This window comes from Alexandromys fortis, unplaced genomic scaffold (genome assembly GCF_014885135.2).
Source record: "Alexandromys fortis isolate MF-2015 unplaced genomic scaffold, M_Fortis_MF-2015_v1.1 scaffold_11, whole genome shotgun sequence".
Taxonomy (NCBI): domain Eukaryota; kingdom Metazoa; phylum Chordata; class Mammalia; order Rodentia; family Cricetidae; genus Alexandromys; species Alexandromys fortis.
In genome coordinates, this window is record NW_026067912.1 from 15132107 (window position 1) to 15158631 (window position 26525).

The window sequence follows — 26525 nt, forward strand, 5'->3', positions numbered from 1 at the left end:
ATTTTTTTACTTAATTTAATTTCAATTCATTCAAATCCAAATGCACAGGTCTAGAGGCTGTTATTTTATTGCATATTTAATATTTAATTTGAGCTCATATGGATAATATATTTTCCAAGTCTCAGGCTCCAAACTAGAATTTTTGCATATATTCATCTAGTTTTCAGAAAACCCATTGAGACCCATTATATTATTTATATTTCATAGAGCAGAAATTTAGCTATCACAGGTAAAATAGGCTTCCTCAAATCAGGTGAGAGACAGGATTAAAAAGTTAGTGTGGGTCCATATCTATTTCTAGTGCAGAGAAAAAGGACCAAGTCAACAGAAATAGAAAAGAAGAATGACAAAAAAACAGTTAAAATGAGGCTCTTGTTACAATAAGTTCTTTCATTTTATTCCTTATGATAAACAATTTAGCCATAGCAAATGTTAGCTTTTAAATAACCATAATCCAAAATTTTACATCAAATATTGTTTTCCTCCATATACATCGGTGAACTTTAAACATCTATGATATATTTGTTTACGTTATTATGACACTAAAAAAAAAACAGTAAAATCCTTCATCTTTTGTAAATGTATAGGCTTGTGCTATACCTTAGGGGAAGCCATAAACCACTTGAAGAGAGATGGTGTGGACAGAAATGGTTCCCGGGCAGGTGACACTTATGAACATAGGAGGCACATGGTGGATCTACATTAGCGCAACGATGAATATTCCATTTCAACAGCCTTGCCTCTTCATTTTTCCTTAGGAACCTGCAGTGCATTTGCAAACATCATGCTCAAATCCCAGAGAGTTTGGCATTGTGAACTATAGCTGTAGAGGAGTAGAGACTAATCACATTTGCATGGGAAAAATAAATTAAAGCCTGTGGACTGTTAACACGATGCTAATACTTCCTGCGAGACATGGAGCCTTTCAGCAGAACAGTCAGGAACCCCTGAAGGCTTCTCATCTTCCTAAGATTATCCTCGCCTAAGCCGAGCAAGACATTCCAAACAAATCGAGCCTTAATACCTCACTGCAGACCAGGTTCAGTCAGATCAACACATTTCTGATATAGCTATTTGTTACCGTAAAAGCCACTGCTCACTCATAGTGTTTCCCAACTATTTCTTTTGGTTATTTACCAAGTTTCTTAGTGTCATTTTGGAATGCCAATGAATTTTAATCATGATATTGGATTAAATGTTTTAGGCTCCCTTCTGAAGAGACAGAAAGGTCTCATCATCTATACTCAGTGTTCAGCAAACAGTTTAAAAGCACACAGAAGGACCTACATAAAAAATACAAATGTTAAGGCCACTGGCAATAGACTATAGCACATTTGAATTATTTATTGACTGCCTTTTTATTTAAAGGTAAGCACTTCATAAAAACCTGTACTTGCATAAAAGACAAGGGTGCCTCCTTACCTTTTCCATTAATTATGTAACTTTTCTAAAAGAATAGATTATTTAAAGTTTATAAAATGCAAAAAGTGGCTATTACATTTGAGCATATTTCTACAGAAAGAAATCAAATTTTATTTCCCCCTTTAAAAAAGTCTGTTGTATATGGTCAAATTCTGGCATTTTATTACTAATATAAAATCTCTGGGAATGTGGTTCTCAACATTTATTCCATAGTTAGAGCAATTTCATCACACTAGTGACTAAAGCCAAGGGGTTTTTAGGAGGGGTTTGTAATAACTAAGGTGATTTTAGCTTCCAGAACCTGTTGGGCACCTTTCATTTTGTTTAAATAATCAAATTAGTGAATAAGATTAATCTACTAGAAATACAACCGGTCATTTTACATCTTCCTAAAACATAAGCAAAAAAAAAAAAAATAAAGCTGAAAGGACTAGTCTGCTCTTTATTTTAGAAATTCTTTCTAGAATATTTCTTTAATGCATAGCTAGATTTTGTTTGCAATCTTGATGGGATGGCAGGGACCTTCACAAAATTTCTAGTCAACAATAATGCTGCTGCAACTGCTTTTTTATTTTTTACAGGTGTATCTTAGAGACAGCATTCAGTTGATTGTCTACCCATATCAGTAACACTTCTTCCATGTCCCCAGTGAAGCTGCCTGTGTTTTTTATAAGGCAAATTTTCACAAGAAAATCACAGAATTCACTAAAGAATACTTTCCACTTTCCCAGCGCACATTAAAGTTTTGTTTAGACTGCATTTACTAAGTTTCTTCAAAGTAATGTATACACCTGTATTAAAAATATTTTATTGCTGGTAAAAGGCAGCTAGCAACCGAGCTTTCAGAGGACGCACATCTTTTTGGTTGTTGGTGGTGTGAGAGTTGTGTAGTGACTAGCTTGGTGGTTGCTGAGGCTTGCTGGATGGATGTTAGTTCCTTCAAATGACAGGGAAGCCTGCTGTCTACAAAAGGCTTCTCTGCAGTGTGTGATGCTCTTTGGTAGCTTTTAATAAACAGTGTATCTTCTTTCAAATTTGTAGTCATCTCCAATTCTGCTGCTGACTTATCAAATGACTTAAAAGTAAACCCTCTCCTATCATCTCATCCCTGCCCACAGCACCTTTCTCCAGGAGCATATTTCACCCAAAGAAACTAATTTTTAGGGCTCACTTATAAGGGGCAATTGTTTATCTGGCAGTGATATTACAAGGTGTAATTGAGTTAAAAATCTTTAAATTCTATCTCTAATTTGGTTTCTTTGTGGTCCTAGCATATCTGTAGGTTCTTCCTCCACCAAAGTCTTCAAACTACCAAAATTATGCACGAAGGTTGAAAGCAACTTCTTCCAGATGAATATTAATATTGATATCCTGATCTGTTTTCATGAATCATGGATGATTTTAATGGCTTCTACAATGGCAAGTTTTTTTTCCCAGGATGCCTCTAATGTATTTTGTCCAGCCTCCAGAAGATCCCATTTTTATGTTAGCCATGGCCTTATAAAAGACAGTTCATAAATAGTAGTGCTTGAAAGGTGAAGTTACTCGTAGTCTATGGGACACAGTAGGCTTCGGACATGAGTAACATGAAAACATCTTTGTCTCTTCGCCATCTTGGATGACCAGTGCCTTGCCAATGAGCAGTAACAGTTTGAAAGGAATTTGAAGGAGCAGTAAATTCCAACACTTGGCTTAAAATATTCATTAGACTACATTGAAAATTGACTTGCTGTTCTCTATATAGACTGAGTAGATTTAGTATAGTCTTAAGGATTTTTGACTAGTAAATGAACATTGGGCATTGGCTTTATCTGAAGGTTGCCGTTTGTGTCATAGACACTAACAAGAAAGGCAGCCTATGTTTTAAGGCTTTGGAGTTAGGATGGCTTCTTTCTGTTGAGTGTGGAAGTTCTAAAGACCTTGTCTGCTGACAGTAGGGCCCTTTATTTTCATCTAGACTTTGTTTTACTGTAACCATCTTAATGTGCGATCCTAACTTCATCTGTGGGAGAACAGGATGAGGCCCACACATCAGTGTTCACTTTGCTGTTGGAGAGCAAGCTCCTCTCCTTCTTTTCAGGACCTGATCTGTGACCTTCAAATCTCTCCCTTACAGCATGTTCACCCCTGCCCACCTCTGTGGGAGGAAGAGAGATCAGTCCTAACTCCGGAGTAAGCTTTATGACTTAAGGGAATGTGGATGTTTTGATCTGCTACTTATACCACTAAAGAGTCCCCCTTATGAACAATGGGTCACCTTTCTCTTTCTTTACATGTGCTTGGAAAGAGATAAGTTTACTTTTCTTCAAGAAATCCCAATTTATGGTTAGAGCTTAGTTTATGAACTGGGCTAAGACACCAACCTTTCAGCCTATTCCAGATTTGACCAAGCCTTTCTCACTGAGATGAATTATTTCCAGCTTTGAGTTTAAAGCAAGAGATATATTCTTCTTTTAGCTTCCACACTTAGAGGTCATTAATAATATGCCTCATTTCAATACTGTTATCAGAAAAGAGAGGGTAAAGGAGGGGGAAGAAAGGGTAATGGGAGGAGTTTTTCAGTGGAGCAGACACAGCTCACACAATATTTATGAATGTACTAAGCTTGCTGTCTTATAGGGACAGAGTTTCAAACAAAACAGAAGACTACTATGGCAGTATCAACTGTTAGCCAATCACAGACCACCATAGCAGACATAATAACAGCAACGACAGCATTTAAAACTTTGTGAGAATTACCAAATGTGATACAAAGATAGGATGTGAGCCCCTACTGCTGGGTGAATGATACTGTTTGGTGCAAGGTTACCATGAACCTTCATGGTGTAAAAAATGCAACACCTGAAAAGTGCAAAAGGGCAAAGTGCAACAAGATGAGGTAAGCCTGTGCTAAAACCAGAAGTTCCTTCTGGCTTCTTCAATCCGGTGCCTCTATTGGTGCAGGCACAGAATAGACTTGAAGGCACTTAATGCGTATTTGTGGACAAACAAAATAATGAGCAATTATTGTTCTACTAAAGCTATATGGAATACACTTGTTTCCTGATATAACTCAGACTATCTTCTTTTTTTCTTTATTCCACAAAATAATGAGCAATTATTGTTCTACTAAAGCTATATGGAATACACTTGCTTCCTGACATAACTCAGACTACCCTCTTTTCTTCTTTATTCCAGGTTCAGTGTTGAAATAGCCTTCAGCTAGTTCTAACGCAGCATGATTAGCAGATGGCCTGCCAAGTGCACTGCTCTAATCTGATCGTGCTTGCGTGGTCCAGTATATCCTTTAATATGTGAATGCCAAGAACCAAGCATAAATCTCCACCTAGGGTCAACTCTGAGCAGGGTAGGAACCCTGGTATCCACATGGGCATTCTGCCTGAGATATTATCTGTCCTCAACCAGTAGACAATCATTTGTTTGGCATGTTTCTAAATTAAGGCATTCCATTCTGGCAAAAATTGCTAATTAGCACATATTCGGTTGTGGGAGGAGGAATGTTTCCTTGAATTTCCAGGATAAGGAGGGGGTGGGGAGCGCTGGGCTGAAGCTTGAGGGGTCGGAGAGTATGGTGGAGGCAAGTCTGTACAATATTCCATCTCGTGGTCGTACGTGTAGGGGGGTGGCGCCACTGGAAAGAAAAGGAAAACAAATCAGGCATTTAGTAAATATGTTGGTTACCGTTTTAAACCAGTGTGCTAGCTACTTTGAGAAGCTAAATACCCTTTGTTTCCAAAACTATTAATATTTGTGCGCACAGGTATGGCTGAACAGATGCATTTTCTGTAAGGTGCTGCCCTGGTGAGAGCATTTGGAGTTGGGGCTTATGGAAACTCGCTTGGAAATAGGATGCTGAAGGGGCAGAGAGTGGAGACACAGAGGGAGTTTGAGCTTGGCTGAAAGTACAGAAGCAGAAGGGTATGTGTATTTCAGCAGATTATGGAGAAAGAGAGACCTGGAAACGGAGGCTGGGAGCTGGATTCACCATTAGCATGCTGGCCTTGATGTCATGGGTAGATTTAGTGCTGTGGCATTCTTAAAAAAGAAATTGCAAAATTCATTTTTTTTACAGTTTTTCCTTGTATATATTCACTGAGCCCAATACTGTTTATAAAAAGATATTTTTATACAAATGCATATGGTACACTGAATATGTTCTTCCATAGGCTCCATCCTCCCCTTTATTCTCCTTTGCTGTGCTGTGGGACAATGGTCTTGTATTCTGTCACATGTATTATTTTAATAAAATGCTCATTGGCCAGTAGCCAGGCAGAAAGTAGAGGCAGGGCAACCAAAAACAAAATATTCTGGGAAAAAACAAACAAACAGTCAGTCTACAGTCATAACCCAGACCAAAAAAAAAAAAAAGCAAGATAAAAATGCCTCACTGATTAAAGGTACCAAGCCATGTGGCTAACATAGACAAAAATAACGGGTTAATGTAAGTTATAAGAGTTAGTAAGAAAGCCTGAGCTAATAGGCCAACCAGTTTATAATTAATGTAGACCTCGGTGTATTTCTTTGGGACTGAACGACTGCGGGACCCGGTGGGATAGAAACCTCTGTCAACACTCCTTGTTTGAGTTCTGTTTTCATGTCATAGATGATGTTAGGTTTCCATATAAAATCTAGGAATCACAAATAGGAGCCACGATGCCTTTCTGAGATGGGCTGAATTCCCTTACTAGGATGCTCTCCTGTCGCACCATTTCCTCCCAAACAGCGTAACCTAGTTCTCTGTTGGGACTTGATGCGATTCTACTGCCTGTGGATCACATTCCATCCACCTCTGTGTTGCTGGGTGCTGGCTGGTTTCATAACCATGGCTGTGACTAGTGTTGTGTAACACGGGCGAGAAAGCATCTCTGTGGTACTTAGAAAAATAGATTAGTGAATGTGCTTTGGTGAAACTACTCCCGCAGAGGGAGAGGCAGACTGCAGAAAGGTGAGGTGACGGGATGTAGAAGACCTTCATGACAGCCAGGAGGAAATAGTCACAAAACACCAAGTGGCTGAGTATAGGTCATTGAGAATGCAGGAAGGCGTAAGAGGGTGAAAGCAGAGAAGAAAGCACTGGGCAGCCAGCACGAGGGTTTCCAGAACTTGCAGGACAAACAAGTTTTGGAATGGAGATGAAGTATTTCCAGAAAATCTGTCTTAATTTTATTTATTGTAATGTATTTTACCACATTAAATAACCACATTTACTATACTTGATAGTGATTTCTCCCGCATGCTTGTTTTGTAGTGATCCTAATTCAGTCTCCAGGGGAGGAAGAGAGCCACCTGGGAGCTGAAATTCATCCACGTCTTCATGATGATAAACCAAAAATAAAATCACCCCCAGGACCTAGATCCTACTTGGGAAGTGACAGACCTTAACTGGTCACTATGAATGTAGCATGGATCTCAAGACTAATGTCACAGTAATGAGACGAAATCTCCAAGCTTTTGGCATTGCAACGGCAGCAGAAAATAGCTAGCATTTCAGCAAACTGCTCTTCCCCCAAAGACTTGACAGCTTTCTGATAAACAGGGACACAGGAGGCCTCAATCACTAACAGGCACACATGTGCACACAGGAGGCCTCAAGCACTAACAGGCACACGAGTACACACAGGAGACCTTAACCACTAACAGGCACACGTGTGCACACAGGAGGCCTCAAGCACTAACAGGCACATACATGCACACAGGATACCTTAACCACTAACAGGCACACACATGCACACAGGAGGCCTCAAGCACTAACAGGCACATGTGTGCACACAGGAGGCCTCAACCACTATGAACATGGAAGCAATGTTTCTCCTGGATCCCTCTGGGGTGCCTCTTTTTTACAAAGACCTTGCTCTTTGGAGTTATGTACTGACCTCCCTATAGACAGAGGAAGTGAGGAAAGAGAATTATGGAAAAGAGAAAACAGGAATATGGATGTACCCAAGTGAGTGGCTTATTCCCAGAGAGAGCCCTGCTCTGCTGAGAAGGTACTCCCTAGTGCATTGGGGAGACAAAATCTTTCATCAGTAAGGGAAGTGGGCTAAGTGACAATACCAGGAGAGATGCTCTAAGCTTCTTTAACCTTCCTTTAGAGCAGCCTAACTGTACACTCTGTCTTTACAACAAAACGGAGTAATTCCTGGGGAGAGCAAACACATTCTCGTGAGATTTTGTGCCCATTTCCTGGCTCTGTTAAATACAAGAGGCTGATAGAAAGGTTTATGGAATGGTCTCGTGCATACCAAGAAAGAAGGCCCTACAGCCTTCACATGAACTAGCAGATCCCAGGAAGCTCCTGGTCACACTGGTCCTTGTAAACATTTAGTTTCACTTTGATATTTTGCTGAAGTTTCTCCCTCCCCTTCTGTGTGCTGTGATTACTATTAACGAATAAAGAAATTGCCTTGGCCTGTTGATAGGGTAGAACTTAGGTAGGCAGGGAAGACTGGTCTGAATGCCGGGAAAAAGAAGGGTGGACTAGGGGAGAAGCCATGAAACCACTGGAGACAGACATGCTGGAACTTTGCTGGTAGGCCAGGGCCTCGTGGCGATATACAGATTAATAGAAACAGGTTAAATTAAGATTTAAGAGTTAGCCAATAAAAAGTTAGAGCCAATGGGCCAAGAGTGTCTTAATTAATATAGTTTCCTGTGTGATTATTTTGGTTCTGGGCAGCTGGGACGAATATGAGGTCTCCTCCAACATCCTGGCATGAGGAACACAGATTGACTTAGTCCACAGACTGCCTCCCCTTCTTCCTCTGTTACAAACCCATGGTGTGTGTTTATGCCTCGGGAACAGTGCACATATGCTCTGCCATGGCATAACACTGCTCGTGGAGAGTTTCCTGACAATCCTCAGGGCTCATGCTGCTGTGATTGAACGTAGCAGTCTCTGCTATGAAACAATGTTCTCTCAATCACAAACCTTTGAGCTCTGATGAGATGACCACAGCACTGGGGCCTGGAGCTTTGAGTGCTACAATCATGAAAGTAGGACATCTTTTGTAACACAGTCACTGGAGGATATTTCTGAAATCGTGTATAATTGATGGTGTTATATTTCTTCATGAGAGTAAGGTCTCATGAGGAAGTAAATATTCAAGGTATCAGTTTTGGAATTCCTAATCAGTCCTAAAAGGTTTGGTTCTTTTCAGCTGGGCATATGATTTCTAGAAGATGAGTGGATGACTTTCTAGAGAAGAGACTTTGAAACTGTTGCATAGATGGTGTTCCAACCCCCTGATGTAAGTAGTATAAATATGCCATTCCTCTTTAATGTCACATATGGGTGTCTATAATATTTAAAAACAGATGTTGAGTATGGTTATCTGTAATCCCAGAATTTGGAAGGCTGAGGCAGAAGGATCTTGATTTTGAGGTCATCCTGGAATATAAACAGAGTCCCAAGTCAGTTTGGAATATACAGCTAAACCCTGTCTCAAAAATGACTGGGTAAATAAATGACTGGATGAGTAAGCATGTAGATACTGAGGGAAAATATGAATTTTAGAGAAGAAACACAGTGTTTTCAACATACTCAAACAATATCTCAAAAGGGGCAGAAAATATGGATGCAGAAGAAAATCATCCTGAATTTTGTCACCTGATAATGAGGTGTCACTCTGATACCTCTGGGGCTTTCACACCTTCGCAGTCACATACAATGGTGCCATCTTTTGTCACCTCGTATCATGGCACTGCTTGAGTTGCTGTGTAATCTCACCAATGTTTTATTATTCCTGGGTGTGTAATATTTCATGTTACATTACCTACTCCGAGAGTGACAGCTTTATGATTATAAATGACTGACAAGCATCTTCGCACAGGAGACTTTATTGCTGGGAATGATTCCTTTGGAATAAAATTCTAGAAATGTTCTGGATTAAACAGGGCCTAAGTGTTATTATTTGCAAATGCAGGCCATTACGAAAGACACTGACATGGCACAGACAGTCTGTCATTTAGTATTAGAAAATTCATAAATGAGAAAACATGGCTATTTTGTCTATCATTTCTCTGATCAAGGCTGAAGTTTGCAGCATCCATATTCTACTGTGTTCCTTGGAACTCAGACTAGGTAGTTTACGTATTTACTCACCTTTGTTTCAGTCTGGTAACTTATAAATTGATCTCTTAGAGTTTAGAATAATAAAGTAAAAAAAAACATATAAATTACACGTTTTCATTTAAGAATAATTTGCCAACTGGGTGTGGTGACTCACACCTTTAATCCAAAGGGTCGACACAACCAGGCAAATCTCTATGAATTCAAGGCCAGCCTGGTCTACACAGAGAGCTCCAGGTGACTCAAGACTTCCTAGTGAGGCTTTGTCTCCAAATCCAAATGTACTACAAAATAGAGTAATTTATCAAGGCTGCTTATTTTACTACATAATTTTGGATATTCCAAAGCTTAAAGTTGTGTAAAACAAAATGTTTTTTTACCTTTATTTATCTGTGATTTGAAAGAATAAAATCAGTCTTATTTTCACATATCTGATTCATAACCATTCTATTTCTGAGTTTACCCTGCTTATTTTATATAATTATACTTTTTGAGGCAGGATATTTCTATGAAGTATAGGCTGACAGAAACTTAGAACATAGCCCAGGCTAGCTCTGATCCTCCTGCCTCAACTCTCTCCTGAAGGCTAGGATTATCGAGGTGTGGGTCACAGTTTTGTGTTTGGTACATTTAGTAAAATTTGTTTTTCTTTTAAGATTTTTATCTTGGCTAAGCCAAATATCTAAATATCTAAGCCTATTAAATAATTCTTACCATTCACATTGTTATATATCTGCTAGAGAATCTACTTGCTCTGTCCCTATGGACCAGGTGACCACACATGGCTTATCATAATTATTATTGATTTTAAATGGACTTACTATCTGGTAGTACTAGTGAATCACATAGTGTATATGTGTGTGTATGCACATGTGTGTCTGTATGTATGTGTGTATGTGTGTATGTGCAGTGTTGTATGCACATAGTTTATATACTTATATACACTTTTTTACATGCAAGTTTTAGTACTGTCGGGGCAAGGCAGTTCTTCTTTATTCCATCCTCATGAGCCCTACCCAGAGTGGAAAGTTTACAAAGGCTCCTGAGTGGCTGGCAGGATGCCCACAGCCACACCCTCTGACACATCATACAAATACAGCTGTTTCTCCTCCACATAAGTCCAGATGCTATTCCCCTTTCTCTCAGATAACATCAGAGCAAGTCAACTCATGTCCTGCATCCTGTGTCATCATGAGAAGGACAATCTCCTAGGATGGCGTACATCTTAAACTTGTAACGCAAGAGGGCTTTGCACACCTAATCTGACCAATTTTCCAAGCTCTGTGGAAAACAGAGCTTGGCATAGAAAAGTCCTAGGACATTCTTTTCCAACCGTGTCTGTTCTGTGCTGTGTGTATGCATGCATGTGTGTGTAGATTAGCCAAAAGTGTCTCTTCCTCATTCACTGAGATGGGTTCTGTCACTAGGACCTGGAGATAACCACTGACTGGGCTAGACTGGTTGGCCAGCAGATAGCTAGCCCTTTATCAGCTGCCTCCACCTCACAGTCCTAACAGTCATTGCTCACAGAAATGTGAGCTCTTGAGAAGGGATTTGCTGCAGGCTCAAAGGAGTTTTGAATTTGGGGAACGAAGAGGAATGGAAGATTGTTATCTGAAGTGTATGGATGGGAACAATGGTTTCACATTTGTTTCAAATTAAAAATCTGATTTTTGCATTGACAAGATGGCTCAAGGTAATAAGGCTGTTTGCCCCAGAAACCTGGCAACTAAGATTGATCCCCAGAACCCACCAAAAACTAGAAGAGTTGTCCTCTGGCCTTCATATGTGTAAAGAGACATGAGCACCCACAAATATCACAGAAACATAACATAATAACAATAATAATAACAATACTGATATATTTTTAAGTATCTGATTTTTCTGCAAAAGATGGATTCCTCTGCATCACTATCAGACCAGAATTATGATTTTTTTCTCATACTACAACCTGCAGGGTCAGAACATATACACGCTTATGATGTTAAAGCCATTTTTCAAACCATGATCTTATTTTCTTTTTAAATATCTGAGCTCTTTTCAACCACACAAGCCACGGGAGTCTAACACTTTCTACCTCTGTCTATTACTATATCTTACAGATATCTGAAATCTGTCCTGTCCCATATATGTATTTACTGAGGACTTAGCATAAGTTCCATGGTTAGTGATGGCCTCCAAAATGTCCATGTGAGCCTGCCTCTCATCCCTGTGACATTTATGCTTTCAGCCATCCTTTCCCCCCCCCCCCCGTCATTAGCAATTGTAGTCATATTTTATAAATCTTTACTTTAAAATATGGTTCTGTTTTTTATTTTTCTGGTCTATTCATTCCACCACAAATTTGATCCTTATTTTGATTTGCAACATATTGAGGACAAATTAAAGAAAACTATTTAAATTTATGTCCCCTCTCTTCCGTTCGCTTGTCCTTTATCAGCTGGTATTTATGCACCGATACTCAAATGACTCCTTTGCATCTGTTATCCAGGCTCTTATAGCGTCTTGTCACTATAGTAACCATGATGGGAGGAATGATTAAAGAGAGACACGTGTGAGTCTTCTTAGACTATCACTGTGTCAAGACATGGATGGCTAGAAATTGGAATTTCCCCCCAGGGATCCTTAGCTGAGAGGCCAAGGATGAAGCCTGATCTCAGCCAGAGGAGGAACTTGTCTCCTGGAAAGAGGTTTCACACAATTTTGACAAGTCATGATGTCACCTTGTAGGAAAGACTGAAGCCAAGACAAGAATGTGTCAATGATGGGCCAGTACTGTTAAACTGTGCATAATTCTTGCTCTCTATTTAGATCTAATCCTCATATTAGATGCCTAAGGATGGACTGATGGTGAGTGGGAGAGATCCTTTGGCTCCCTTTATTTTATCCCCCTCTTCCCAGTCTGGTCACAATGAATAAATACCCTTGTTTTGTTTTTCATGATTGTCTATTTAATTGGTCTATTGAGGACTGATGGCTGAGCATAGCTTATTAGAGATGCCAGGGCACAGGCTCTGAGAGTAACAATGCTAGCAACATGACTGCCTGGCAGCACCCAGACTCTGATTAAGTCCAACATTTAAATTACCCTTATGTGTATGTAGGAGCTTAATACTGCTAGACAAGAAAATAACCATGGAGCCCAACCTCAGTTTAAAACAGTGATCTTTTCTTAGACATGCTGTCTGCTGGTGTTGCTTACAAAGCATGTTCTACAGCAGGCATTCTCCACACCCCACATCTTGAGGTGGGTTTCATGGTCTCCTCACTCTCTTTCCCCTCAAGCTTATCTTTATACCTCTTGACTCTCAGCAAAAGACTGGGTTCTTATTTCACGAAGAAAACAGGAACAAAGTGAAGAAAAAAGTCTCATATCTGACCACCAAATCTACTGCCTCTAAGAGAAAGAGAGTATTCCTTACTTATATATGGGATTCTACTCTCTCATGCTCAGACTCTTATTTCTAAAAATTAAATACATGATTATGTGTATGTGATGTATATTTGAGCGTTGTGGGCTCTGGAACACATATGGGGTCAGAAGACAACTGAGTTGGTTCTCTCCTTCCAATTTTATTTGAATTGCATAGATTAAACTCAGGTCCTTAAGTTCATCACACACTAAGTCATCCCTCCAGGCAAGACTCTGATCTTTAATAGTGCCTTCTGCACTCTAAATTTACCAACACCCTCCTTTTTATTTTATATAAGTATATTTATTGCTAAAATACAAGATATCATGAACTACAGTTCTCTCTGGAAGAAATCTAGTTCCATCTCTATTTTCTTGATCCACTTTAAAGTAAAAGCTAAAAAAATTGTGCCTATTTCTCTATTTCATTACACAATTCATATTTGGTGGTCAATATGAGACTCCTCTGTATAAACTCATGGCAAGACTCTTCCATGGTCTGGTTAAGGGGAAGGTTTTTTTTATTGTAGATATAAGAGAGAGAGCTAGAATGACAGAGAGGGAGAGAGAGAGAGAGAGAGAGAGAGAGAGCGAGAGAGAGAGAGGAGGTGTAGTAATAAGAGCAGAGGGGCTGTGTCCCCAGCACCTGGCAGCCCGCATGGTTAGCTTTACCCGAAATAATTACACGGAAACTGTATTCTTTTAAACACTGCCTGGCCCATTAGTTCCAGCCTCTTATTGGCTAGCTCTTACATATTGATCTAACCCATTTCTAATAATCTGTGTAGCACCATGAGGTGTGGCTTACCAGGAAAGATATTAACCTGCGTCTTCTCGGAGAGGAGAATCATGGCAACTCTGCCTCACTTCCCTTCTTCCCAGCATTCTGTTCTGTTTACTCCGCCTACCTAATTTTCTGTCCTATTAGGGCCAAGCAGTTTTCTTTATTAAGTAACCAATGAAAGCAACAGATAAATACAAGACCCACCTCCATCAGGGAGGGATGTAAGGAGAGAGAGAGAGAGAGAGAGAGAGAGAGAGAGAGAGAGAGAGAGAACATTTATAGGCATCTGGAGGAGTCTAGAGCTGAGAGAGAAAGAAATTGCCTGAACATGGCCAACAACAGACTGCACATGGCCAGGGCTATCTGAGAGAGAGAAGAACGATGGGGGGTAGAGAAGAGAGAAAACATAAGATAGCTGGTGTAGGAGCCTAGAGAAGAGCCAAATTATAAGGAGGATAAGTAGTTGCTGGGTGATAGGGTTGGTAAATCCACAGGCTGGAGGGATTTTAGGGTAGAGGAGGGGATAAACAGGTGTGGTAGTTTGAATGTAGTTGACCCTATTAGCTCATAGAAAGTAATACTATCAGGAGGTGTGGCTTTGTTGGAGTGGGTATGGCCTTGTTTGAGGAAAGTGTATCACTGTAAGGTCAGGCTTTGTGGTTTCACATGATCACAATACTGCCTAGTGTTTCAGTTGACTTTCTGTGGTCTGTAACATGTAGGACTCTCAGTTACTTCTCCAGGAACATGTCTGCCTTCATGCCACCATGCTCCCTGCTAGGTTGACAATGGATTGAACCTCTGAATTATAAGTGCTGACTTGTAAGTGGGCCACCCCAATTAAATGTTTTCATTAATAAGAGTTGCCATGGTCATGGTGCCTCTTCACAGCAATAGAAACTGTAATTAAGACTGAAGGGTTAGGATGGTGGTATGGACATAAAAATGCTGGTGAGTGCCACAGGTGCAGGTTACTTATAGAGTCATCTGTCCCTTTTGCTGGAGATAAGGGTAAATGAGAATGGGCTTCTCAAGTTCCTGAGGAATTCTGCTTTTTATCTAAGCACCAGAAATCCTCTTATAGTCTAGATTGAGCTGGGCTTTGGACAAGACAGTGGGTCTGCCCTTTTTTGGGGTGAGGCAGGGTACCCTTTGTGCCTGACAACCCCAGAAAAAGACTCTGGCATTTGATTACTTGGTCCCCAGTTGGTAGTCTTGTTTAGGTGGCTTAAGAAGTGTGTCCTTGCTGGAGGAAGTGGGTCACTGAGTGCAGGCTTTGAGCTTTCAAAGCTGCACATGGTTACCAGTGTGTTGTCTCTGCTTCCCGTGTGTGGCTGATGAGCTCTCGGCTGTGCCTGCTGTCTCCTGCCTCCAGCCATGATTCCGTGACCAATGGACTCTTATACGTCTAGAACCATAAGCCCTTACTTCTGAATGTAGTTTTGGTCATAATGTTTTATCATATAAATAGAAAAAAGTAACTAATACATTAAACAACACAAACAACTTTGCTGCAGCATGAGTTTTGTTTGTATAATTAATAGAACAACAAGCTTTTCCACTTTGCCTTTTGGTTCTTACACAGCTAAACAGGTTGCTAGGGTGAGGTCTTGATCATCACTGTATCAATTTTGTTTCTCTTTGCATGACTTGCATCTGCAAATTCATTGTAGCACTATTATCTTATATAGAACATTTCCAGTATCAATAAAAATTACACATTATTCTTATCTATTTAAATGTATTATCTATTTAAAATTATTTCATTTAAAATTATTCTGTTAGCTATTTAGTGTATGTGCTTGTCATGGCACAGCACATACAGCGGTCGGATAACAGCTCTCAGCAGCCAGGATTCTCTTTTCATCTCGGACCCTGGGAATCAAACTCAGGTCATTAGGCTTATATGGCCAATGCCCTTACCTACAGAGCCAAGTTGCCTGCCCAGAAAATTCCTTTAGTATGAGTGTGTGGTTTCTAAGGAAGCATGACAAGAGCTTTCCACATAAAGAGCTAGGCATGGCTGCTCTTGGTGGTGTGAGTGAGGAAGTGCATGCAGCGATTTCTTCTTTCTCTTTTTCTGTAAATGCGTATTTTGCCTGCATGAATGACTGTGACCCACAAGAGTCCCATAGAGGCTGGAAGGGGGCATTTGTTCCTTAGCAACTGGAGTTACAGAGAACTGTGATTTGCCACACAGGTGCTAGGGATTGAAACCCCAGTTCCCTGGAAAAGCAGCCAGTGCTCTTAACTCCTGAGCCATCTCTCTAGCACCCAGTGTTGAGGTGTCAGTGATTCCAGGGGATTTTTAAAGAATATTGGCTGGCAGTTTTATGGAGCATGAAAGAAATTTGGGGAACCAAGAAGAAAGCTCAGACTCTCTGGAACTGTGAAACAGGGAGATGACTGCACTCACACCTGTTAAAAACCAAAACCACAGAATGTTCCAGAAGGCTGGATAACAATTAGGATCAGAATCTCAGCTGGAGTACCTCAGTTAATCAACCAATCATAGTGGGTTTGAAATTATATGCAAACAATGACTGGTCCCTGCAAACATTTTGCAGAAACTTGAATTAAAAATAAACAAATAAAATAAAACAATCCCCCAGTAATTCTCTGATTCACTCTATTTACAGAGTGATTGCTTCACCCCTCAACCCCTTAACAAGAATGCTCTTCCACTTGATATTGCTAGATACTAGATATTCTCTTATCCTAAGACTCAGGCTGTGAACCTCCAGACAGAGCATTATTACATGTATGGAAGTGTGTTATCCTCAGAGGGGCACACACAAAGGAGCTGTGATTCTTTAGTATAAATGAAGCACAAAACAGATGCCTCAAACCCCAAGAAACAAACACATGCCTCTGTGCTAAAATGACGTCTCAAAATTGTCTTAAGATGTCGGTGCTGGAGAGATGGCTCAGTGGTAGAGGCTCCAAATGGTGATTCCCAGCACTCATGTCCGGAGGCACCCAAGGAATCCAGAGCCTTTGGCCTCTGTGGCACTTGTGTTTATGGACATTTAATACTCTTTCTACACAATGCACATGGATAAAAATATACATTTTTAAATCTTACAATTTATTCCAAGTTTCAATTTGCAGAAAGACAAAATACAAAATGCTTCATGGAATACCGTAAACTGTTTGTGATGGTTTGGATGTGAAAAGGCCCATAGACTCATCTATTTGAATGTTTGGTTGCCCGGGAGTGGCACTAGTTGAAAGCATTAGGCAATGTGGCCTTGTTGGAGCAGGTGTGGCCTTGTTGGAGCAGGCGTGGCCTTGTTGGAGCAGGTGTGGCCTTGCTGGAGAAAGTGTGTCACTGGGGGCAAACTTTGAGGTTTCAATCATCTAAGGTAGGCCCAGTGACTTGCTCTCCCTGCTGCCTGCATGCTGCCAGGCTTGCCTGCCGTGTTGCTAATGGGCTAAACCTCTGAAAGTATAAGCAAGACCCAATTAAGTACTTTCTTTTATAAGAGCTCCAGCCATCATGGTGTCTCTTCACAGCAATAGAATACTGAATCGGACACTGTTTTAAAATGAACATTAATTAAATCGTGTCTTCCTTTGTTGATCAAGCCAATGTGTGCCTAAAATGTCTACCTGCAAAACAGTTTCTACTTTCTCTTGAATTAATGTCTCTGTTTGACTTTCCATTGTTTTCCTGGGTTATAGATTGGCCTGGGAGGGGAGTACTGATGGAGAGAGTGAAGAATAAAATGTAGTTCATTTTAAGTTTTCTTAGTATCCATATATTTATACTATCCACAGCAATATTATTGGCATAAAGGGAATATCTGAATTCACAATGCTTTTTTTTAGTGAGTAAAACCTACATATTCCTAGCAGAGCTTTAAGTCAGCTTTCTGGATATTGACAAATGACAAAATCAAGTCTTGTGAATTGTGTCAGTTCACTGGTCGGGTTCACTGAGTCCTCACTGTGGGTCCAGTCTTGTTTCACATGTTTCAGACTGAGATATAAAAGAAATAGATCAAGATCCCTTTCTAATAGAGTTAACAATTTAGAAGGAGATGGACAGTCAAAAGTACAACACATGGTCTCTTAGAAGACAAAAAGTACCATGGGGAAAAAGTGGATCAGAACAAAGAGTCAGATGCTGGAGTGAGAAAGGGCAAACTGACCTTTAATCTAAGTCTTGAATGAAGTGAGCAAGCCAAAATTTTAGGCAAAGCTTTGAGATAAGAGAGATGAGAAAATTTCTGTGTAGTGACTAGATAGTCTATGTCCAATGAGCAAGTACTGAGATAAAATAAATCATAAGGGCATAAAAGCAGTTTGGGAATGGAGATATGTGACTCTGGGAAGCATTATCATACAATTTGTTTTAACATGTGGCGTGAATGACCAACCAAATAAGGGTAGATAAGTGGAAGAAGACACAACAGTGAGTGGATACTAGAGAAGAGAGGACAAATGGAGAGGTTATTCCTACACCCATCTGAAATGTGTTTCTTCAAGTTGAGCAGAAAAGGGTAAAGATAAAGGAAGGATTGGAAGTGGATGTACTTAGAAGGTACGTTGTGTTGTTCCTTTATTAAATGGACTGGTAGAAGGAACATGAATATGGATGTGAAAATAATATCCTACAAAGTTATCAAATTTAGAATTTACTCACTATATTTTTACTGTTGAGCATTCTATAAATTTATTATTTTTTAATTCACACAGGTATACAAAAAGTATAATTGCATCTACTCACTCTTTTTTCCTCCAGTTTCTCCACATCTTCCCAACATGCCCCTTTCCCAATTTCAATTCTTTTCATCTTTTTCTGATAGTCTACTGTCTTAGTTAGAGTTTCTATTGCTGTGAAGAGACACTGTGACCACAACAATTCTTATAAAGGAAAACATTTAAGTGGGGCTGGCTTACAGTTCAGAGGTTTAGTCCATTATCATCATGGTGGGGAGTATGGCAGCATTTAGGCAGACATGGTGCTGGAGAGGTAGCCGAGAGTTCTGTACCTCGATTTGAAGGTAGTAGGGATAGAGAGAGTTACACTGGGCCTGACTTGAGAGCATCTGAAACCTCAAAGCCCATCCCTAAAGCACACTTCCTCCAACAGGGCCACATCTACCCACAGGGCCACATCTCCTAGAAGTGTCACTGCCTATGAGACTATTGGAACCAATTTCAAATAGTCACGTCTACTCAACTCCAGCTAGTGCTGCTCATATGTGTATGGATATGGGAAACTTAAATGTGGCTGCAGTCTCAGAGAAGAATGGTTCTTCCTATCTATCAATTCCCAGTTGCTCCTCAGCAAGGGACGTAGCTTGGAGATCATCTAATCATCTATATCAGAATTTGAACAGATAATTACAGTTGCTGTGAGTTCATGAAACTGCCACCTTTTCTATGTTGTATGGTACATATACAAACTAATATAGAAACACTAACAAGATTGTCTAACTCAAGATTAAGGGCTTTGTATGTAATATCTTCTGCACTCAATATATTTATATGTAGAACTTCTAGAAGATTCTCAACACATATTTGTCAAATTATTAATGTATAACCTTTTCTCTTTATTGAGGATTTTATTATGTGGAAGCTGTACTTTTTGTTTAATGAGGACTCTAAGAACTTTTTTTCAATACTTTTCCGAGAGGCATATGTACCTACTGCCTCAACACCAGTTTATTGAGACAGATTGCACGTTTTCTCCATAATTACTTGTCAGAACTCATTGCCAGGTAGACACAGTGGATGTGAAATTTCTATTTATCTTAATTCTGGTTGACTAGCTATTGCCGTTAATGACACAGCCACTGAGAGTATGACTACATTTAGAGATAAGATGAATTGCTTCTTTTTTACTCAGATCTCTGTTCAAAGCCACAGCTTCAATCTATACTTATTTGGGAATGTTCTGAAAATCTGACATTGTTTCAGTGAGAGTTTTTTTTTAATGGTTCTTGAAGGAATAGAGCCTAAGAAACCTGTTCCATCCTTCAAAAGCTAGCCTTGTTGCTTACCAGGATAAGAGATGGCATTGATGTGGGCTGCTCTGATGACACCCACACGGGTCCCCCGGTTATTCTTCATGCACATGCAGATGCATATGGCAATTCCTGCAATGACCCCCATGATGAACACAATTCCAAACACGATACCGGCAATTGCAGTGCCCCTAGGAAGGAAAACAAAAGCACGTTGGCCTCAATAGTCTGAAAGGCGTTGCCTCATAGCTCTAAGTTAAGTGTTTCTTTACTTTTGTGCTTAAGGGAACGTGTTTTATTTATTAAGAGAAATCTTTAAATTAATTATACAATTGGTCTCTTGTATTCAATAGGTAAGAAAAACTGAAAACCTATAAAAAAGTTCTGTATGGTACCCTTGACAAACTCACCATTCAGATTCTGCCTTTATATAATAAATTTTGAGTTAGAGAAATGGTTCAGCAGTTAAGAACGCATACTGTTCTTCTAGAGGACCTAGGTTTGTTTCCCAACACCCAAGTAAGGCATCTGTTACTCCAGCTCTAGGGGATATATCACTCTTTTCTGACCTTTGCAGACAACACACTTACATGGACATGCCCTGCCACACATACACACACACATGTATACACATGCCTCTTCACACACACATTCTTACTTACACACAGAAATCTTTAAAGAATTTATAAATTTATAATAATATGAATCTCCAGTTATAAAATAGTAATTTAAAATAAAAAATAATCTAAAATCATTTGATTTGTGAATGGCTATAGTAGAATTTCATTTGTATTTTAATAAATAAATCTTGCCTAAAGATCAGAAAAGTAAAACAGCCACACTGGTCAGCCTTACAGATCAGGCAACAATGACACACACTTTTAATCTCAGTAGCCATAATTACACATGCCTTAAGTCCCATAGTCACACTAGCTTGCCATAGAAACTAGGCAATAGTGGTGCATGGCCTTAATCCCAGAACTACAGAGGATTATGAAATGGAAAGATAACTCTCAGTCTCCTGGAGGCAGGATCACTATTTTTGGACTGAGATCGAGGTAAACGCCAGGGACTAGCTGCTTTGCTTTTCTGATCTTCAGGTTGAACTCCAATATCTGTTTCTCAGTTTTTATTGATCATGCTACAAATGGCAAACATAAGTATATTGAGCTCGGATAATATTTGTTTCAATGAAAAACCTTAAATTCAACTTAAAATTTATTCTTTATTAAAATGCTCCATAGAATAAAAGGGGCTTTTTCCTTGTAAAACAAAGAAAACTGAATGCAAGAGCTATGCTCTTGCACAAATAAAGACAGACAATGGTCCAGTTATGTCTCTATGAAAATGTAACTGTTTTTTCCTTATTATAATATAAAGCATATACCAAACAATCCTACAGGTCAGGCATTTATAGAAAGGTTAAATCAAACTGTACAGGACATGTTCAACACACAAAAAGGGATGGAAAATTACCCCAGAATTAGATTGCATAATGATTTATTAACCTTGATTTTTCCTAACATTAATGAGAAAGAAACAAAGCCAGCAGAGAGACGTAGGATAATAGAAAAGACTTCTGAATTAAATCAGCTGGTGTATTTCAAGGATGTATTGACCTCAGATAGAAACCAGAAGATGTGCTACATTGGGGAGGGGGTTTGTTCTTGTTTTCACAGGAGAAAAAAAACTATGGGTACTATCAAAATCAATAAAGATTCCATTTGAAAAGAGGAACCACTTTAGACAGAGAAATAACAGCTCATCCACAGAAGCGACAATTGTATGGGTGATAAGGAAACCTCATAAGAGTTAGGGCAGGGTTTTGTTCTTGTCTTTGCAGGAAAATATACATCTTCAAAAAGCCAAGATACCTTGGACTTTGGATGTCTAAAGAGGAAAAGATAACTATTCAGAAAGGATCAATGAACAAAGAGAAATGTGACTTTTGAGGACAGGTCATCTGTAACTTAAAGTTTCATATGTACATTCTCTGTATACATATATATATATACACACACATATATATTATATACATTATATTCCCAGTAGAAAACTCACTTACAAATCAAAGCTGGCTTTGAAGTTGGACAATAGCCATCCTTCTCTAAATCCAAGCATGTTGTTAAAAGAAAAATTCAGAGTTTCTTTTTCATGTTAGAAGTCATTAATATGGGACAGAAAAAAGAAAGATCTCAGGAAAAATTTTACTTTTCTCCATACCTATTTTGTCTATATCATATCTTTCATTGAATATATGTCCATATAATCTTTAAGTTTTTTTTTTACAATGAACAGTAGATTTTCCTACAGTAATATTTGAAGTTTCAGGAAGAAGATGCAGCCCAACAAGAATTCCACCTAGTTGATAGGACATCATGATGCTGATAGTGCTACTTTAAGACTGGTTTTGGGTACCAGCTGCTCAAGATGGTCCCAACTTTGTTAAACTGAATTAGTGCACCTTTTCTTGTCATTTCTTTTAAAACATCATTTTCAGCCTCTTTCCTTACCTCTGAGTGTACTGATGCCATCTGTATCCTTTGAAGCTTTCTATACTCCTCATGTTTTATCCGCCCTGTCTGAATTCCTTTCTTTTCATTGTACAATTTGATGACTCTCATGCTTAGTGTTCCACTCTATGTCTGGTCATCTAGGAGTCCTCCATGCTTTATTTTGGATGTGACTAAGGTCTGTTACCCCAAGGCACATGTGTTGGGAGCTTGCTCACCAATGTGGAATGCGAGGAAATAAAAGGATGAGCCCGATGGGAGGAGGTCAGGTCTTTGAGAGTTTTCAGGATTTCCCTCGCTTTCCTTGTTCCCTCTCGCCTGTGTTCTCACCATGATTCCATCTGCACTAAGGTGATAGACACAGCTAGATGGGGTCTTGCTAGAGGTGGAGTCATGCTGTTTAGACTTTTGGATTTGAAAACTGTGAGATAAACAACCTCTTTTCCTTCGTTCTTTATAAAAGCACGGGTATTTTGTTATAGAAATGAAGTGCAGACTAATGAACCCTTCTTTCAAAACTTACCTCTCTGAGGAGTGGAAGGGGGATGTGGTGGTGGGGGGATAGGTTGAAGGAATTGGAGGGGAGGAGGGAGTGGAAACTGGAATTGGTATGTAAAAGGAAAAAAAATATGGTTTGTTTTCTAAAAAAAAAATAAAAAAAGAGGTTCTGAATAGCCACTCGTAACCTTGGTGAGCAAGGCCGAAAGGCAGAATTTGATAAATGAAACTTGTAAGGTCAGTTTTCAGATTTCTTTTTCTTGATGAGTTTCTTTTCCTCAGGAAAAGCAGATTTTTTTTCCAGTTTTGTTCTGGAAGAACATGAATCTGACCGGAAATTCCCTAAAGCTTGGACTTTTGGATGGAGAGGTATTGAATTTCACAGGGCCCTCATGTGTTTGCTCCAGGCACACAACCTTGTTCTGCCATGACTGCTGCCTTTTACCTTTAAAACCATGGCTTCTGAAGCCAGACTACCCTCTACCTGCAGCTTGGACAGCTCAAACAAATTGCACATCCTCTCTTCACCTCAGTTTTGTTGTTCTTGAAATGACAGCCAGCTTGGTGCTTATCAGCCTCTCCCGCCAGATTTCTTGTCCTGGATTTGTGTTCACGACTCATTTGCTGGATAAATAGATTCCTACTGCCAGGGCACTGTGCACATCTATCCCACATCTTCTATGATTAGCTCATAACCTCCACCCCAAAGCAAGGTATCTTACAAACCAGAAAGATCGGAATGGTGGAAAGGACAATATGTGTGTGGCATACTGTATGACGGTCCCTGAGGCAGCCTTGTATTCTGCAAACATTCATGTTTCTACAGTGTAGGTAGGATGTTAATATGCACACATTACCTAAAGACCACTAGACAACTTTGGGTTGCTTCAAAGCCTCTTCTTGCACCAATTGACCCTCCCGCGCACTTATGAAATCCTTAAATGCTCTAAAAAGTGAAAACAAAGGGTCTGAACTGATGTTGTCTAGAAGACATTTCATCTCCAAGACTCTTACCCAACTCACTTAAGAAACAGAATGCTACTGAGGGATCCAAAACACTCTTATTCACAAAAATTTTCATTTTGTTTTTGAATCACAAAGGTTGAACGAGTGGCAAATCTGGAAGTGTTTCTATAAGCAGTTAAAGAAAAGCAGATTCTAGTCATTTAATAAACACCTCACTGAAAAGAGAAAGACTTGTAGGCAGAGGTAATTTGACGGAAGAAAATGATAAGTTATCTGGAAATCTCCTTTGTATTATAATTTTCAGTTTTTGATGATATTAAATTGGAGGACTTAATTTATGTCCCTGAAATAATCAATGGCTCAATTATTTAAGCAAAGAATTTCCAAATCAAACTGGACCCAATTTATATTCATTACTCCTCTTCTGTGAAACAGAAGAAAGTGGGACATGAAGTGCATTTTGTCTCTCTGTTGACAGTTCTGGTGATGGTGCACCCCTCCCCCCTAAGGTCATGTGGGTTGCAGCAGTGTGCTAAACGAGGTTGCTAGATTTTTTTGGATTAAATCTTAATTTTGGTGTCCTTGATCCTTTGCTGCCCAATAGCAATTGTAAATTAGTGCCTAATACACTCTAAGTATAGAATTTATAGCACCATTTATCAGTTAAAATAAAGAATAAATATTGCAATCTTTGGTATTTAAATAACTCGGTCAGAAAAGAGAGAAACTTAGTCTTCAAAGTTTAGCATCATTATTACTTGACAAAAACTTTTAGGAATTTTTTTTGAAAGAATGCTTTGCAAGATGAGCACATTTCTTCTCCCTTCACGTTTTTTTTTTTTTTGCTACAAGCTGCAACATTATACAGTAATTGCTCAGCCATCTTTTCAGAAGCAACTTATCAGAACCAAGGGATCTGATAAAGACTAAACCAAACAGTAAGGCTTTTTGGCATTATTGCTTTGTGAATAAAGTAGTTGTCCTTTGCTGTAGTTTTTTTTTTTTTTTTTGCTGTAGCTAACTCCCTTTCTGTTACGTATTTGGGAATTATTTCTCACAGTTCAGAACTGTTTAGTGAAAAGGGTTTTCCACTACCATGCCTTGTTCTTCTCTCCTAGGTAAGCACAGAGATCTGCCTTCCTGCAATTATCTTTATCAGCAGGCATTTGGGTCCAGGCATAAAGCATCCCATTTAAGATATTCACAGATCTCCAAGGACATACAATTACTACCTGCCCAAGCTGCTGCTCTGTTTTTACCCCATAACACCTACGATCAGAACAGTTGATAACAGCATAGGCCAGAACTGATAATTTAGAGGCCTGAATCTCTTCTCTTAGAGCAATAAGTCTGACTGCAGACCTAGGTCCATAGAAATTACAGTTTCCAGTGTATGTGCTTTCTGATCAAGAGCCATCAGCTTCCCCTAGTTACCTCACAGCCTTTACGCTTTGATATGTTTATACAAAAATGTCATAATGAAATCCACTATTTCATGTGCTAATTACCTAGGTTAATTAGAATACACATATACACCCTCTTAAACAAAAAAGATTCAGAGAGCTTCTAGATTGGTATATACACTGAGGTACTGGGACAGGGGTATGTCATGAATGAGCATTGTTACAGGTCCCTAGACCTGAGCACAACTGACTCCATGATGGACACATCATTCAGGACTTGGAATCCAATGCATAGGCAGCACCACTTGCCAAATCAGAAGAAAGACCTAAGCCATCAGAGTTCATTGTTCATGGAAAGTCCCTAAACATATGGACCTTGCTTTTTGGCTTCCATAGTTATGATTCCAGCTAACTGTTCTTGCTAACTGAGATGTATCAGACCAGGATGTGAGCTTTGTACTTAAAAGTTCACCTTAAAAAGGGCTGGGGACTGCACCAGGGTCCTGAACACCCAATATAATTGCTGGCTAACTAATAAAGATTTTCTATTGACTTGAACCCATGTCTGAGTTCACGTCATGTGGTGGCACGTGTCTATCTCCACATCTGGACTGGAGGTTGAGATAGGAAGGTCAAACTTCAAGGCCTTCCTGTGCCACATAGTGAGTTAAGACAGCCTGCGTGACTGAGTGAGATTTGTTCTCCAAATGAAACTTAAAAATTAGACTGATCTTAGCAAGCTCAGCAAAGCAATTTCTCAGTATGGAGGAGGCCCGGGTTCAGTCCCCAGTACTGCACATGCATGGGTGTATGGATGCATGAGTGTGTGTGTGTGTATGAAAGAGACATAGAAAATCATACACTTCCTTCTTTGCCTTGTTAAAAACAAAACAAGCAGCAACAACAAAACTCAACAACCCTAGAACAAAATTATTGACTAAAAGTTTATAACAAAGTGACATTTTAAAATAGAATCTGATAATACATTACTGTGATAATATTTAAAATTCACTTTTCCTAAGCTAAGCTTTGCCACAGCAATTTAGTACAGCTATCTTGACACTATTTTCCTATTAAGTGATATTTATGTAAAATAGTAAACATGAAAAAATTGTGTAGTATTTTCTTTCCTCTCTGACATGACTCAATTTGTAAATACATATTATATTACAACATAATAAAATATTTATGAGTGTTCTGTGTAGTGATTTAATGACATCAATCACAACAAGGCAGGAAGGTAAAGAGAAGCCTTAGAAAACCAAAGGCCCTCATGAAAATATTAAGAATCAGAAAAAAAAAATCTGTTAGGAGAAATCTTTCATATAGACATAAGATTTTCTAAGAACTGATGTGAGAAATTTCTCCAGGAGTGGGAATATGTGCGTGTGTGTGTGTGTGGGTGAGTGTGTGTATGTGGGGGGGGGGACTAGGCAAATCTACCTCGTTTCTTCCTAAGTCTTCTTGACAAAACACAGAATAAT

The 26525-nt window shown here is 39.3% G+C and overlaps 1 protein-coding gene across 3 annotated transcripts in view; it reads right to left on the reverse strand.

The window, feature by feature from the left end:
* Positions 1-370: 370 nt before the first annotated feature.
* Cyyr1 (cysteine and tyrosine rich 1) overlaps positions 371-26525 on the reverse strand; it is a 97308-nt gene continuing 71153 nt past the window's right edge. For 2 of the 3 annotated variants that reach the window (XM_050138556.1, XM_050138557.1), the window contains 2 exons: positions 19698-19852; positions 371-5053 (listed from right to left, as the gene is read on the reverse strand). In XM_050138556.1, the coding sequence (XP_049994513.1) occupies positions 4887-5053; positions 19698-19852 (322 nt within the window). In that variant the 3' untranslated portion in view covers positions 371-4886. The remainder of the gene's footprint in view (positions 5054-19697; positions 19853-26525) is intronic. The other variant, XR_007591078.1, reaches the window with a different exon arrangement.